The following is a 16178-nucleotide window of genomic DNA, read 5'->3' on the forward strand; positions in this document are numbered from 1 at the left end:
CTCATAATTTCTCCAAAAATGGTGGTTGGTCATTGATCAGGGATTGATCAAAAACTATATGACCCATCAAAACGTGGAGTAATACGACAATACACAAGACTTGTGTCTACTGTTTAAAGTTTAAATGAAGTCTCTAGGTGAAAGTATGCCTGAGCAGTAGACGTTTGTTAAACTCCAATGATTGGTCTTTTTCGCTCTTTTTTTTTGCCCGTCCCATTGACCTCAATGCAAAATTTTGTGCAGTTTTTCGCGACTTACGCAGTTTTTCGCGACTTATGTCGCGAAAAATTCATACACTGTTGAGAAAAGCCCGGGCACTGGTCCCTGCAGCTATTTCATAGCTGTAGGGATCAGTGCCCGGTGCGATGGCCCGTGGCCCTAATTACAACATGTGCACACATAAATAGTAATGTTCGTCCAATCATTGGTTTTATAGACTTTACAAACATCAGATTAGTCTAAACGGTGATATAGTAACATGAAAAATGAGATATAGCAAAACTCTCGTCCGTCTATTGTTCTCATGCTGGTTTTCTACCCGGAAGTAGTTGTAAACAAGGCAATTTGTCCTATAGATGACATAATAACTGCATGTTCTGTGCACAGAAAATTAATTTATGTCCAAAATAAACCAAATTACTAGCACCTTTACTGTTCCGTTATCTACATGTCCACAGCATCATCATCACCTACACAGTGGCACCACGCACACTGTGAAGTCATTCCTCCATACTTCCTCAGATATTTCACAAAGAAAAAAGAGCAGGTTTGTAAAGTCCTAATCATCTTTCCAATAGTTTTCTAATAACGATCTCGTATAGAAGCGCACGATCTGGAACTAATTGAATGTTTCAATTGGCACTCCAACAATTAATTGCTAAGTGAGTAAATAAATGTGCTCTGCCTGAGCTACCTGCATGCAGTTAATCACACCAGCAGCAGGGAGGATGACAGAGGACCAGAGTGAGGGCTAATACTAATGTCTGTCTTCTCCAGCATTCGTTTTACTGACATTTTAGACTTTCCAGGAAGATATTATAGAGTTTATACAGTAGTCGTTTTGTAGTGGTGAATTTAACTGTTGTTGCCATCTAATGATTTTCAATTATATTTATACATTAATATGAAAAATTGAAAACTATTTTAGAAAAATGAAATAATGACAATAAGGAAAAAGAGTCAGTTATATGAACCAGGTTGATAAGGGTTTGGATAAGCTGCAGTGACTTTGCTGTGATCTTCCCCTGGCCTTTTACTTTGTGGATGTGTACAATATGTGCTTCTTTTATTCTCGCATTAAAACATAAGTGAAAAAAAAATCAATATCAATACACAAAAGCAGGAAGTATGGTTTACCACTCAGTTTTAACTCAGGTAGGTTACGTCTACATGGCTGTGTGCTGCAGTAAATGAATGGAGAGGCAGCTACAGTAACTTCCACCGACAGCATCTGAGGCGACTGTAGCAAAGTCTTATCTTACAGCGTCTGTGTGATAATGTGCAAGTAAGCACCGAGGGAACATCTGTACACTGTAACTACAGAAAAGAGGAAGGGGCCAGGTGAATAAAACACTGTGTACACACACTAAACCCCACAATGGACTTTACTTTCTGTCATGTTTGACTAATGTTTATTGTTACAGCACTCAGAACTCAAAGTTGGGTCTTGGAATGACTTGAGACTTTCTTGTGACTTGCAGAGCAGTGGCCACAACCAACTCAACATTTATAGTCTATTTATTGTCTCTTTTTTTCTGTCTCTTCATTTTAAAGTTTGTTTCCTGTGTGCAACAACTTGCTTCTAATTGTTTCCCAGACCACAGCTACACTTCCACAACAAATCCATTATGACAGTGTCCTCCATGAGTCAGATCATTTTAGTTCTGTTCCCTTCAGGATCAAATTGTAAGAGCTTTCTAATTACTAATTCACTGTTGGGGTGAATTTAATCCTGTTCAGTATATTTATGATGGCTTGTAATAAGTGTTTAGTTTATATGACCTCAAAACATTGGCAACAAGAACTCCAGTAAATCAGAAAAAAAAGCACATTCATGATGAAATTGCACCAAATTACATCTAAATAATGTGTGGATGTAGACACTGAAAGGCCGTCTCCCCTGATAATAGCTTAGAATTGATGTTATTCAATAAGACTCATTCAGGATGAATGAATGCTTTACCATTAGTGAATTAACTAAAGGGATGGAAAAAGTGAATATGTGCCGTATGCAACACACATCTCAAGTAATAATAGAAGCACAGTCTCACCTTCTGGTCGTGACTGTAGGCCAAGGCCCAGTCCTCCTCAGTGGGGTGGAATAAAAGGCTTAGGACATAGAAAGTGAGGCGGTACTTCTGGTAACTGGCTCCCTCATCAGAACTGATGAGCACGCTGCTCTCAAACTCCGGATCTGTCAACACCATAATCTGAGAACAGGAAAGAGAGAGCGAAAGGAGGAGGAGGAGGAGAATGTGCACACATGTAAGGAGAGCCGGTGTGAGTATTTTTGAAGATGGGAGAAGAAAGGAATTTGAAGGGCGAGTTTTGAGTGAAGAGGTGGAAAGACAGGGAGATGAGAGAAGGTAGAAGAGAGATGTTAGAGGCAGGAGCAGTGTCAGCAAAAAAAAAACATTCCCTGGCTTTTGGCACACGTCAGCCCAAACGCTTGGCAAACAACTCCACTATATTTCCGGCTTCATTTCACGAGTGCGACTCCTGCTCTTCTGTTGCTATGGCTCCGTGGCTCTTCCTGTGCACTCTGAGGTGAACACTTGGAGTTTTCATCATCTTGCACAAAAAAAAACTAAACTAAACTAAACAAAAAGAACACACAGAGCTTGCTCATGGCAAGAAAAGGTGAAACATTTAATAAACCAAAACCAATAAATATCAAAAGCTACACAGGTCACTTCAAAAGTCATTATTTGTCCTCACCCTCCTGTTGTCCTGCTGGGTCAAATTGACCCAATCTGTTCACTTCCTCCATCCTCCCTTCTTTCCCTACTTTCTCCCTTCCTTCTTTCCACAATCCCTTTTCCCTTGCTTCTTTTCTTCCTTCCTTCCCTTCGTCCTTACTTCCTTCCTCTTTTGATCCAGTTGACCTGGTCTGTTCCCTCCCTCCATCTTTCTTTCCTTCCCTTGTCCCTTCCTTCTTTCCACAATCCGTTTGGCCTCCCTCCCTTCCTTCCCTTCGTCTTTACTTCTTCCTTCTTTTTTGACCCAATCTGTTCCCTCCCTCCATCTATCTTACCTTCCTTTTCCCTTCCTTCTTTCCTCCCATCGTTCCCTTTGTCCTTCCTTCTTTCCCTTCGTCCTTCCTGCCTTCCTTCCTTCCCTTTTCCCTTCCTTCTTTCCACAATCCTTTTTGCCTCCCTCCCTTCCTCTCCTTCATCCTTACTTCTTCCTTCTTTTTTGACCCAATCTGTTCCCTCCCTCCATCTATCTTTCCTTCCTTTCTCCCTTCCTTCTTTCCTCCCATCGCTCCCTTTGTCCTTTCTTCCTTCTTTCCCTTTGTCCTTCCTGCCTTCCTTCCTTCTTTCCTTCCCTTCATCCTTCCTTCCTTCCTTCCTTCTATCCCTTTGTCCTTCCTTCCTTCCTAACTTCCTTCAGGAAACAATTAAACGCTGTACATCTTCTCATACTTCTATATGAGCTCCTCCTCACACATGTCATCTCTTGTGTTTCTCCTTCCAAAGAAATTCACATTTCAAATTCAACAGTGCCACAGTGGTAGAAGCTCCAATTTCATGCTTGGAATATTTCTGGCAGAGCTCACAGTTATTACAGAATTCAATAAGAGCAGGAATTGCCCAATGCATATTTCTTTCAGTTAATGACATTAAGACTCTTTGAGGAAGATAAAATGATCACACAAAGTCCTCCTCCACTAAAGGAGACGTGTTTGAATAGGTGTATAATGTATTTTAAGAGCCAGGTATTCTTTTGAATCGGGCTGTGCTACTGAGTACGTTTCCACGTTATTCACATTATTAAAGGTTATTATTCAGGGAATAGAATTTATAATGTTAGGGGGAAATCATTTTTCATTACATTTTCTAGATTTATTTCCAATGATTTATGATGTTTATTCTTCATAGATGTGGCTATTCTAGGCCCAGCTTAACATGTTCAACACATACTCCAAGTTAAAGGGCCCTATATATTGGCAGAAAGTGAGATGTCAGTTTTGCTTTGAAGCAGCTCTAGGTGAGATACTGCATCATTAAATGAATTCTGACACTCCAATGGCTGGTAAGATTTGTTCAAGGTCAAGTAAGGTCAACAATTCTGGTCATAAATAAAAACAAACACTGACTACTGTTTTAAAAAGAGATGGCAAATGGCTCCATTTTGTTTGTCCTATGCTGACTTTGTCACACAACCTGACGTCTTTCTTTAAGCTGATCCTAGATCATCCTTTTACATGATTGGCATGTGTGAGTTGGAACAGAGTTTATTTTTTGTTTATCAAATCAGATCAAAACACCAACACCAACAGATCATTCTGCTATCCAAACTTGGGCCACCCACACAGATCAGAAAGGTGTGGATTAAAAAATAGGCATGATATATGTATATAGCTGTGTGCAGAGCCAAGCTAGCATGTGAGGGGCAAGCTGGGAAAACAACACCTTGTAACATTTAGCTGTTAGCTACTGTATTACCCACTTTTCTTCCAGGCTCTTTCTTTAGGTTTCTGCCTTTTGGTATAAGGCAGGTTGAAGGGATATTTCAACATATTGGCAATTTTGCCCACACTGTAATAAATTTCAGGGTGGTTTAACTTATACATTTAAGTTCAAAAGCTGCCTTAAAAACACGAGTTAACTCAACTTTGACAAAAGCTTTATTTCAACTAAGGAAGGTAAGTTATATAAATCGCTTAATTAATGACCATTTATTGTTTGAACTTGATACTCTGAGTTGAAGTTACTTACAATGTTACATTGTACATTAAATTAAACTTACTTTCTCTTGTTAACTGAACTTATGATTATATGTTGTTTCAACTCATAAAGTTCAGTTATACTAGTTATTTAACTCATGATTTTGTACTATTCAAACTTGATGATTTTAGTTCAAACTACTTACTATATTGCATTTTAAGTTACTTTAACTCATGTTTTTAAGGCAGCTTTTGAACTTAAAGTTGCAAATTGAACAAACTAATGTTTTTAAATTACTGATTTTGTCTCGACTCACAATGGCAAGTTAACAAGTTTACTAAAGATCACACTGAATAGACTTACATTTCAAATACATTTATTTAACAGAAATAATAAACAACAATCTTGATGAATTTCTCCAGTCACAATAAAGGCTCATCTTATCAATAAACATTAGAGTGTGTGTGTGTGTGTGTGGTGTGCATGTGTGTGTGCGATAGGGAGTGAGTGTGAGGCAACTGAAGTGAGTGAGGGGCTTCAATGCATAGAACAATCAAGAAACAATAAAGACTCATCTTATCAATGCAGGTTAGAGTGTGTGAGAGAGTAAAGTCAGTGTGTACAGGGTTCCGTTCCATAGAACAACAATCAAAAAAACAAATCTTGCCTTAGATTAATTTCTCCTTTGTGCAATGTCTTTCCAGCTGTGGAGAACAATAGTCTCTGCAACCACGACGGCAATGTCGAAAATGTTGTGTGGAACGGGCCCTTGTTCACTCCCTTCACAGGCAATCAGCTCATCTGTATACCCTTCATCGCGCCATCCAGCATGTCAGTATGCACCTTGAAAAGAAAAGAAATAGAGTAAGACCATTTTCATAATTCAACAAACTATATGTATAGAAAAGAGAGAAGGAGTGAGACAGGAAGTAAAGGAGGAAGAGAAGGAGGGTGAAGTAGACAAGGAGGGGAAATGAAGTGGGAAGCAGGGATAGTAAAACGAAATAAAGGAGATTTGGACGGCGGCGGGGGGGGGGGTGGGGGGGGGGGTGTAGAAGGAGAGAGCTGAATTAGAAAGGAAGAGAAGGGAGAGGAGGTAGAGAATGAGAGGATGAGAGGGGAAAGGGGAGTGAGACAGTGAGTAAAGGAGGAAAAGGAGAAGAGGGAGAGAAAAAGGTAAAGAATGAGAGGAAGAAAAGAAGAGAGGAACGCAGATGAGGATAGGAATAGAAGGAGATTAGGCGTTAGACAAAAATGCATAAATTCTTCCATCACACATCCTGATGACATTGGAAGAATCTTCACCCGAGATAAAGTGTGGCAGGCCAAGAAGAGCAGCCGTCCTTCTCCCATTTGTGTCCTACAAGACAAATAAACATGCAGTAAGATTAAAATGTTAACAAAAATTGTGTCTTTAGTCATCTGCCCTTCAATTTACATCTTTTTCAAGGCCACTCCTGGTCGTTGCTCTGTAAACTGCCAATAGCCCGCACAAGTCCATCCAGTCCTGTAAAAACTTCTCCAGGAGGTCCTCCGGTACGCTGGAATTCTGTCCTAATCTGAGGAGACAGGCAAAGACAGGCCACATCCATGTTGAGTGATGAATGATGATAGTTTTTTTGATTGTATGTGCAAAACTGCAAAACTTACAGCTCTACTTCATCCAATTGTTGCCAATCTTCTATGGATAGCAGCACCTAAAAACACACAAAAAACAACACACACAACATACTTTTAGACCAGGGGTTCCCAACCTTTTTATCACCACGGACCGTTCACCAGTGGACAATTTTACCAGTAATGACCGTGACCGTTAAGGCTTTTTCCACAGGCACTGCAATCACTAATCCACACAAGCTAACAGTTTTTATACTCACGGTAACAAACCTTCCCTCCCCCCTCAACAAAATTATAGACCACTGGGAGCTCTATGGCGAGAGAGAGAAAAAAAAAACTTTAATGTCGGATGCACGCGCTCACAGGCCACGACTAATTACTGACACAGCTAACGTTAGCCTTGGGAAGCCGTACAACGTTTGCTAACTACTACAGAAAATTTAAAAAGTATTATTTTCGGGAGTTTTCGCCACCATTTAACTGAATGTGACTGCTGCCTTCAAAAACATTCACCAATCCCAAACTATTCAGTTATCAGCAGGTTTCCCTCCGCATGGCACGTTTGTGACCGCAGCCTACACCTCTGCTAATGGCGCAGAAAAAAAAGAGGAGAAAAAAAGAGAGAAGCTAATGACTGACGCACGTGCTTGCGGGGCACGACTAATTACTGACACAGCTAGCCTTGTGAAGCCGTTAACTCGACAAACGTTACAAACAAAGCACCAGTTTCAAAAAAAACTTTTACCGAGCACCATGAACATGCTTCTAAATAATGCCATACAACTCTTGCTAACTACTACTTAAAGTTTAAAAAGTGTTAGTCACAAGACTATGAAAATGTTTAACCAACATGTCTCCCGCAAATGTTAGAACGCTGAAATTATCCTATCCACAGCCAATTTACATTAATATTGATTTCTTTTTCTTTTTTTTAAATAAAAGATAAATGCAACCACTTACCATAATCCAGTCGATGCTTGCCTGCTGCTCCCCGCCAACCTGCACTTGCCCGTTGAGAAATGAGATCCGAGCAGCCGGTGGCGTCCTGATCTTGCTGATAAAAAGTAGTCATCCGCCACTTCTCTTTAACAGTCTATCTGCTTGACAACAAGTGCTCCTCTTCCTCTGTTAATTGTCAGCTGCAGCGGAGTGGAGCTCCTGAAGTATTTAAAAAAGATCTTACATGATAATTATTAATCTGTTATCAGATCAAGATGAAATTTCAAGCACTATTTTTTACGGCGGATTAATATGGCTACCTCAGCGAGGGTCACGCTCAGTTCATGAGAGATTCAGGTAAAACTCATGTTCTCAAGTTAGGTTGACTCATTGAAATTTCCATTTCATTAAACTGGCTTAAGCTCTTAAGTTGGGATACCAATAACTCATTAAATTAAGTTTAAATTCCTCAATTCATTATGTTGAGTTGATTTAAATTATAAAAACATGTCAGGATAACTTATTGGGCTGGTTACTTTTTACAGTGCATTGCGATAATCCTTATGGTTTTAGGAGTAGGTTCGTTAGCTTTAATTTGCAGTGCAAGCTATTTTTAGATCAGTAGAGCTGAGATATGAGCTGGAAGCACATGGCATTTCCAGCTTTCCCTCATCAAACTCATCAAATACACAATCCAACAACTTCAAAACGCTCTGGTGGACAAATTGTGACCTGCACATTCACCACACTATGAGATAATAATGGAACATTACGAGACTGAGTTGTTTTCAAGGTAAATACGTAACCGGAACTACATTCCAGACACGGCTGCTGGGCGGAGTGATTTCAAAAGCAAGTAGTTCTTAGTGTTTGATTCTTGTGTTCTAATGTTAAATAGACTAATTATTTCATAATGCAGTGAATGTGTTTTGGAGTTATTGTATTGTGTATTTAGTTTGATGAGGGAAACATGGAAATACCATGATTCTCCTTTAGCATTAGCTGAACAGCTCACGTCTCTGCCCCACCGATCTAAAAACAGCTTGCACCGACAATTAAAGGTAATGAACCTACTCTTAAAACTATAGGGATTAAGGCAATAGGCAAATTTGCCAAAATGCTGAAATACCCCTTCAATGAACATTGGGTTTATCCATGCAGTGGCTGGACACGAGTCAAACCAATTCAACAAATTAGCCCAATAGAGCAAACAGCTGTAGAGTTGGGTGATAACTCTCTGTTGCTTTGTCACTAAGAGTAAGTTTCTACACTCAATAATTTATGTCATTATCCAAAATGTGTACAGCATTAAATGTGTATCTCTCAGCATGGAGCGTTTATTATGGCACAACCGTGCATCTACAAGGATTGTGTGTATCCACTGCACTGCTGGTCTAATGGCCGTGCTCTCTCCTGTCAATTCAGTATGAATTGGAAAAACAGCAGCACATTTGTCATTGACAGAAATTCAAACCCTCTTTCCCGAGCTTTAACCAGTAACCCGCCCTGGTGGTGATTTAGATAAATTGTTTTTCATTAGGGACAAATAAGCAGGCAGCACATTCTCAACCTGCAGCTCTCATTGGCCCAGGCAGACTTGCCCATTTTACTACACATTACCTGTCATTGTATAATACCAAGTCCTCCTTATGTCCGTCGGTGTCTTTGGGACTTGTCAGATGCAATTTGAAGATTTTAAGCAATAATCATCCTCTATATTATTAGAGTAAGCAACAGTCTATTATGAATGGGAAATTGAATTTCACCAAGCCTTATTTTGATTCACCCGTCTCTCAGTTAAATAGAACAGTTGAAGGCCTCAGGAGGCGTATGAACATACTGTACCTTTCATTTATATATCTCCCCTTCCTCTCTATTCAGGCCTTGTACTGCACTGTAATGTCCTCCTCTCTCTATGCTTTCAATGCAACTATGACCTTCCGTTGCAGGGCTTTAGCTCACCTTTTCTACAGCCTTGATCAGCGAGCCTCAAAATGCAGCCTTTTTAATGACAGGACTGGGGCTTGGAAAGTGTTGTCACAATCACATCATTCTCTTTACTGCCATATAAGTGTGAAAACAGCGGCATTACTTTCCAACCTTGCACATTATTGTAACACGCCGGTTTCTGTCTGTCGCCTCTGTGATTAGAAAGAACCAACAACAACCATGTGAAACCAATACGAAGGCGTGAATAGGATCCGCAGCCAATTCCTCTCCTGCCTACTGAAACAATCGCCCTAAAACAATAATTGCTCGCTTCCAAAATCGCAGTGACCGATAGCATTAGAGAAGGCTGATTAAGATTTCCCTCACAGCATCCACTCGGCTTTTGTGAGGCTGCTGGTCAGTGCGGAGGGTAACAATACTAAATCGATAAAGGTTGGAAGGATAACCTTTGTGTTTTATCAGGCTGGTGTTAAGCTGTGCATAAGCTGCAGCACAGAGACAGAAGCCAGTGGCTGTTGGATCCCGAGGTAAAGTGGAGGTATGGATCAGAGAGAGGGAAAGAAAAGAGACACCCTGCAGCAAATGAATCACGTCACAGCAGATCAATTGAGCTTAGTCTTTGACGGGAGGTTTAACAGAGAGTTTGTTGCTGCAATATGCTCATTAACTATGGATCAAGACTTAATCACCCACATTTAGCTATGATGTTTTTTCTCGCGCGCGTCTCCGATGGCATTTTAATTGTGCATGTCTTTATTTTTAAATTAACCTAATACAGCAGCCGTTCAATCAAACCGTTCAAGGACTGACCACGGTTGAGCTCAGGAAAAGATGAGCCCTGGTGATTCATGGGAGGTGTCATTTTCAGAGGCTTTGTGCTAAATGTCATTATAATCATTCAAATCTATAATGTGACATTGTGAAAGGTCACATCACAGCTTCAACTTGTTTCTTGGACGATGTAAGGAAAAAAAGATTCTACATATGGTTCCAGAATCGTCACTGTGGAGATCTAATGTAACGATCCCTTTATTAGGCTTACAAGGAATATCTTAAAGCAGTGGATGATTGTCTCTTTCAATGAGTGATTAGAAATTCAGACTTTTTTTTATTATTCAGACTGAAGGCAGATGCAAGGAAGCAATAGAGGCATGTAGCCAGAATACAGGCAAAGTTTCATCCATCTACTGTACAGGATGGCAAATTGAAATGAAATTATTAGATCAGGAATAAGGTGCGGAGGGGGAATGGTCCCATGGCAGAGCCAGAGGTCAACCATTAGAGTAAATATTCTCATAGGGTTGCTACTAGTTCCTGGCTGCGATGACTCACTGATGCAGTAACATGCCCATGATAAAATGCTGTTTTATTCCATATATTCATTCATACAAAGTCTTAGTTTAGTTTTTAGTTTATTTCGGACATGTAGTATGCCTGGACAAGACAACACATGAACAAAAATAAAATAATTGAAAATAAAGATAATTAGATTTTTTTTTTTTCATATCCATAAAGGAGTGGGAAGAAGTAAAACGTATTTACTCCCACCTCTTATTCATAAATTAGCTATCAAGCTTTCTTGTCATTATAATCTGTACAATAAGTTAATTTATGAGTTTATCTAGCTGGATTTATTCTAAAATATCATCACTAATCTTCATCTCTCTATAGAGTCATATACACATACAAACACATATACAAAGACAAACTGAAGGTAACACCAACAGAGCAACAAATAAACTAAGTAAATACCCAAATAAATAATAATCAGCACCTTATGGTTGTCAAACACCCTCATTCCTGTACATATTGAAAATAATTTCTTTGTACTTCTTTTTGAACTGGATTATGTTTGGACATTCTTTTAACCCCACATTCAAACTGTTCCATAGTTTAATTCCACAGATAGGAACACAAAAGCTCCTTCTTGTTGTGCGTATATTCTGGATTTTGAAATTAAATTGCCCCCTTAAGTTATAACCCCCTTCCCTTTCAATGAATAGGCTACTTTTTGAATGTTTCCAGGCAGTGAATTGTTTGTTGCTTTAAATATTATTTGTGCTGTGTGTAGATCAACAACATCTTTGCATTTCAGTAGTTCTGACTGTAAGAAAAATGAATTTGTGTGATCCCTATATCCTGCCCTATTGCTTTCTTTTGCAGAGTGATGAGTGGATATATTGTGCTTATATTGCTTCAGATATCTTGAACATATTGTGGTCAACCTGAAATCAGACACGTATTATCCTCAGGTTTATCTACATCCTGAGTACTGTGTGATATCTCCTTTACCTCGTAAGTGTGGGGAAAAAAATGTTTCTAATTTTATACATCCAACTACATAAAAAGTATGTCATATCAGCTTGAGAGAGAGAACCTCAGGGACTATGTTTGTGCTTTACCCTTGATGTGGAATTAGAATTTCTGCACATAAAACAGGCAGGGGCACTGAGTCAGGAGGAGTAATGAATGCCAGCTATGATCTGTTCCTCACCCTGACATGGTTTAGCTCGACTGTCCCTGGATCCCATTACCGGCCGTGCCATGCAAACGTATTCAGGGTCAGTGTACCTTGGCTGGGCATCGGGAAAGTGAGGCTGATGAACCAGAGCACTTCCACAACTCTGAGCACAACTCCACTGCACACAGGAGTCCTGTTTTATTTTCTGCAAGTCTTGTTGATGCTACAGATCCTTTTCCTTTTCTTTTTTGTGTCTGATCAGGCAAGTGGAGCTCAACAAAATGATTATTTTCAAGGACAACACTGCAACACCTGTCATACTGCAGCAAAATGATCAACCTTGACCTTGAGCCTTGACTTTGGTCTTCACCACCTCGTTATGCCCGTGTCCTCAGGTTGAAAAGTTTGATATACTTTTGAATCTGTCAACACCAGAAGTCTGGAGACTAATTTATCCAGCTTATTGTGCCTGTTTACTTAAAATTGACCATTAATATAGATTATCACAGGACTGTAACTATGGCAACTGTGGCCACAAGTGGCAGTTGTATTGATCCACAAGTTTCCGAACGCCATCTAAGGGCAAAACCGGAAGCCGGTTTTGCCGGTTTGGTGGAATTGTACGTTTACGTTTCCATGGTTTTCAGTCGTTGTCATAGTTGCGGTAAACGCACGGATCTATTAACGCTGGCTTTTAACACGGATGTCAATTTGTGTGATATCCACTGTAAAAAGCTGGTGTGATGATCCATGCGTTTTACAGATTTTCATTGAAAAAAAAAAAAAAAATCCATGCATTTACCGCGACTACCGAAACCATGGAAACGTAAACATAAAATTCCACCGGAAGAGCAAAACCGGCAAAACAGGCTAACGTTTTTGACGTTCGGAAAAAGGTGGATAAGAATGATGAGTTGCTTTTTATTTCATGATAGAGTGCACTTTGTGACACACAGTGACGAGCTCTAGCTCACATCAAATGAGACAGAACTATAATAAATGTGTTGTTTATTAGATAGCAGCAAACACTGCTAGACAGCACACACCTAAATGATACTGGAACAAATACAATGTACTGTAGTACTTAGATCATATTATGGCAAATGATACATGATTTGACAGTATCACAATTACAATTAAATAAGTGCCTCCGATTCAATGTTACAATTTGACACCATTAGACACATTATGCTGTGTTAGACACCACAATGAAAATGTTGTACTGTGATAGTGTCAAAATTAGAATAATTAAGGAAAAAAAACTAATTAATTTGAGCTTGGAACCAACATGACATGTAAACCACCACAACACCACCACCACCAAAGTCAGTAATAATGACTTGTCTATTGGAATTTAATTTAAAACTTCACAAAGGTAATGATGCATTTTATCTTCAAAGAACTGTGTAGCTCCTCTAATAAGTCATAGTCCAAATCATTGGGGCAGTTAAAAGCTTGTTGCTCTGGGGGTTTCCTCCTGCCTCACATTTCTACTGTTTATACCTGTTAGTAAAATGATACTCTACTAAACAGTCATTTACTGTTATTATGCCAACTTGTCTTGAGGCAGTAAGCTCACTTTTACCCACAGTTTATTTTCTTAACAGTTTGTTTAGCAGATTTTTCTGCAAACAAAATGTTACCTGTAGCTTTCATGAGCTGAAAATACACAATGGGTCAAATTTATATCTGTCTGTCACCATGTGTGGTCAGTCAGTCAATCAATCAATCAATCAATCAATCAATCAATCAATCAATCAATCAATCAATCAATCAATCAATCAATCAATCAATCAATCAATCAATCAATCAATCAATCAATCAATCAATCAATCGTATTCATATAGCACCTTTTAAAGCAAATAAATGCTGCTCAAAGTGCTTTGCATTCTGATTGAAAACGTATACTGTATATACATAAGAAGTGAAACAAGAAGAATGACATGGAGACTAATACACAAAGATTAAAAACAAGAATAAAATATAGCAATAGTAAAAAAAAATTAAAAATAGGTCAGGCATGTGAATCACATGGTAGCCACACCCTTAAACACACCCTGCTGTTCTATCTGTTTTATTCCATCTGGAACCACAATGAACAAAATGAAAATATTACTGCTTTAAGAGGACTTGCACTAGGCTAGTAATTAAGATCATAAATTGCCATGGGAAATGTTTTTTTTTTTATATATATACATATATTTTGGGTGTTTTTGCCTTTTTTTATTTGATAGCACACAGTAGGGGCAGAGAGGCAGAGAGGCAGAGAGAGGGGTAATGACATGCAGGAAATATCTGCCTGACGCGGGATTCGAACCGGGGACGCCTGCGTTGAGGACTGTAGCCTCTACATGGGGCGGCCGCCTTAACCACTGCGCCACGCACCACCCCGCCCTGGGAAATGTTTATAAATCTAGTGAGAATTTGCCTCATTATTCTCATTATAGACAGTTCTGTATCAATCAGTTATTAATAAAATTATAGGATTAAGGCTTCACTTTCAGACCCAGAGTCTATGATAGGATCATACTGGGGCTTCATGTTGAGATTTTGTTCAAGTTTGCATGACAGCGTCAAAACCAGGCAGCAGATTAAGCAGCTGCACACTGACGCTCTGCAGCTATCATTCTACCATTTCCAGAGGTGCTCTGTTAGATTTGGAGCTGACAACTGGGAGGAATACTAGAATTTGGCCTCCAAACGGTGGGTGCATCATCATGCTGGAATGGCAATTAGGAGACAGTAAATTGTCAACTGAAATTCTGATGTATCAGAATGACACGTTTTTCCATGTTCTTTTGTGTGTGTCAATGATTTGTTGCATACTGTAATCCAAAACTCAATGGCCATAGTTTTCTAAGAGTTCTCCCGTCCTGTGTGGTGATGGGTACTGTGGAACACAGGGACACTCTCAATGTGGCTGTACAGCTCTGGAGGAACGCACAACCAGTGACACAGCCACTGTTATGTCCCTGGAGAAAGTGATGTAAAAGCAACTGCTGGGTTTTGTCCGTTGACTGCTGAGTGCAACACATAGTGAGAGAGGGTCAACGAGACACTTCCTCCATCTCATTTCTGTGAAGAGGGAAAGAAGCCTCTGAGGACTTCATTGTGGTGTCTGAAGGAGGAGGTCATAATAAGGAGGAATAGGGAGAAAGAGGAAGCACATAAATTGCTCAACAAGCTGAGGTTATGGCTAAAAGAAGTGCTGTTTTAAAGGACAGGAACTTTGTATAATCACCTCGAATAGAGGCGAGAAAGCAGTGCATGAAATCAGAGGCCGGTCCCTATTGAGTGTGTCACCACCCATGTTCCTCTGTCTCCAGTCAGACAGTAGGCCGACTGATCCAGTCAGTTCGTAACAAACCTCTGTTCAAACTTCTGATGACGAATGAAATGATAGCAGCACAACTTATGACCCTGAATAAAGTTCTGTCTGCTGGAAGCGGGAGGAATGTCAGGTGTTGAAATAAGGAGCAAGGTGTGGTATCTTCACACACCAAATATTTGTTCACTTTCCTCTGGCCCTGAAGTGGTTTCCCTCGTGTTATAAGCCTTAGCTCTGATCTGTTTACCTGGAATATAAATGATTTTGACAAGATTGTAGATTTGCATGGAGCAATTGATTTAAGTGTCAGCTGTCTGTCATCAATGGCCATCCTCAGGAACTCCAAGAGAACATGGGTCTCCCCAGTGTGACAGATCTTAATGCAATGATAAAGGGACAGTCAGAATATATCTGTTTGGGTCCTGGCTGAATCTTTGACATCTTCTCATATGATAGAGACCCAGGAGGAGCAGCTGATGACAGGCAGGTAAAGCTGTACTGTGCAGGCAAACCAGCACCTCCATATGTCTGGAGAATGTGCTTGGGGCTAGCCAATAATTAAGGGGAGAACAACTGTGCTGAAACTGGACTTGTTCTGGAATTTATTTTAATGGGGATATGGAGCTGTGCATCATTAAAGGGATACAACAACATTTTTTTTGTGTCTTGCCTCACTCCCGAGTCCATGACCAGCAGATAGACACCATCCTTTCGACTGTGCGTGCAGTAACAAGGGAGATACGGGCAGAGCTGGCGCACCGCTAATTAGCTTAGCTCAAACGCTGGAAGTGTAGGCCTATAGGTAGTGTTAGCCTGCCTCCTACCTGAGCCGAAATCAGCAGTCAGAAGCTGATTTCATTTTAGCTCAAAACTCTGTAAATATATCACTTTATATCATGACATTTCAAACATTTTTATGCCAGAAAGTAGCCGTTTAGATCAGCAGTGTGTCGTTAATTTGTCTAAATACCAGCTGTTTATAATTTTGTTCGGA

The 16178-nt window shown here is 39.8% G+C and overlaps 1 protein-coding gene across 1 annotated transcript in view; it reads right to left on the reverse strand.

Moving 5' to 3' along the window:
- The window catches only part of sorcs3a (sortilin related VPS10 domain containing receptor 3a), a gene marked incomplete at both ends in the record, with an annotated part of 303702 nt that overhangs the window by 128144 nt on the left and 159380 nt on the right, over positions 1-16178 (reverse strand). The window contains one exon of the mRNA XM_083980334.1: positions 2271-2429. Within this exon, the coding sequence (XP_083836460.1) occupies positions 2271-2429 (159 nt within the window). The remainder of the gene's footprint in view (positions 1-2270; positions 2430-16178) is intronic.

Source organism: Trachurus trachurus (genome assembly GCF_905171665.1).
Source record: "Trachurus trachurus genome assembly, chromosome: 1".
NCBI classification, from domain to species: Eukaryota; Metazoa; Chordata; class Actinopteri; order Carangiformes; family Carangidae; genus Trachurus; species Trachurus trachurus.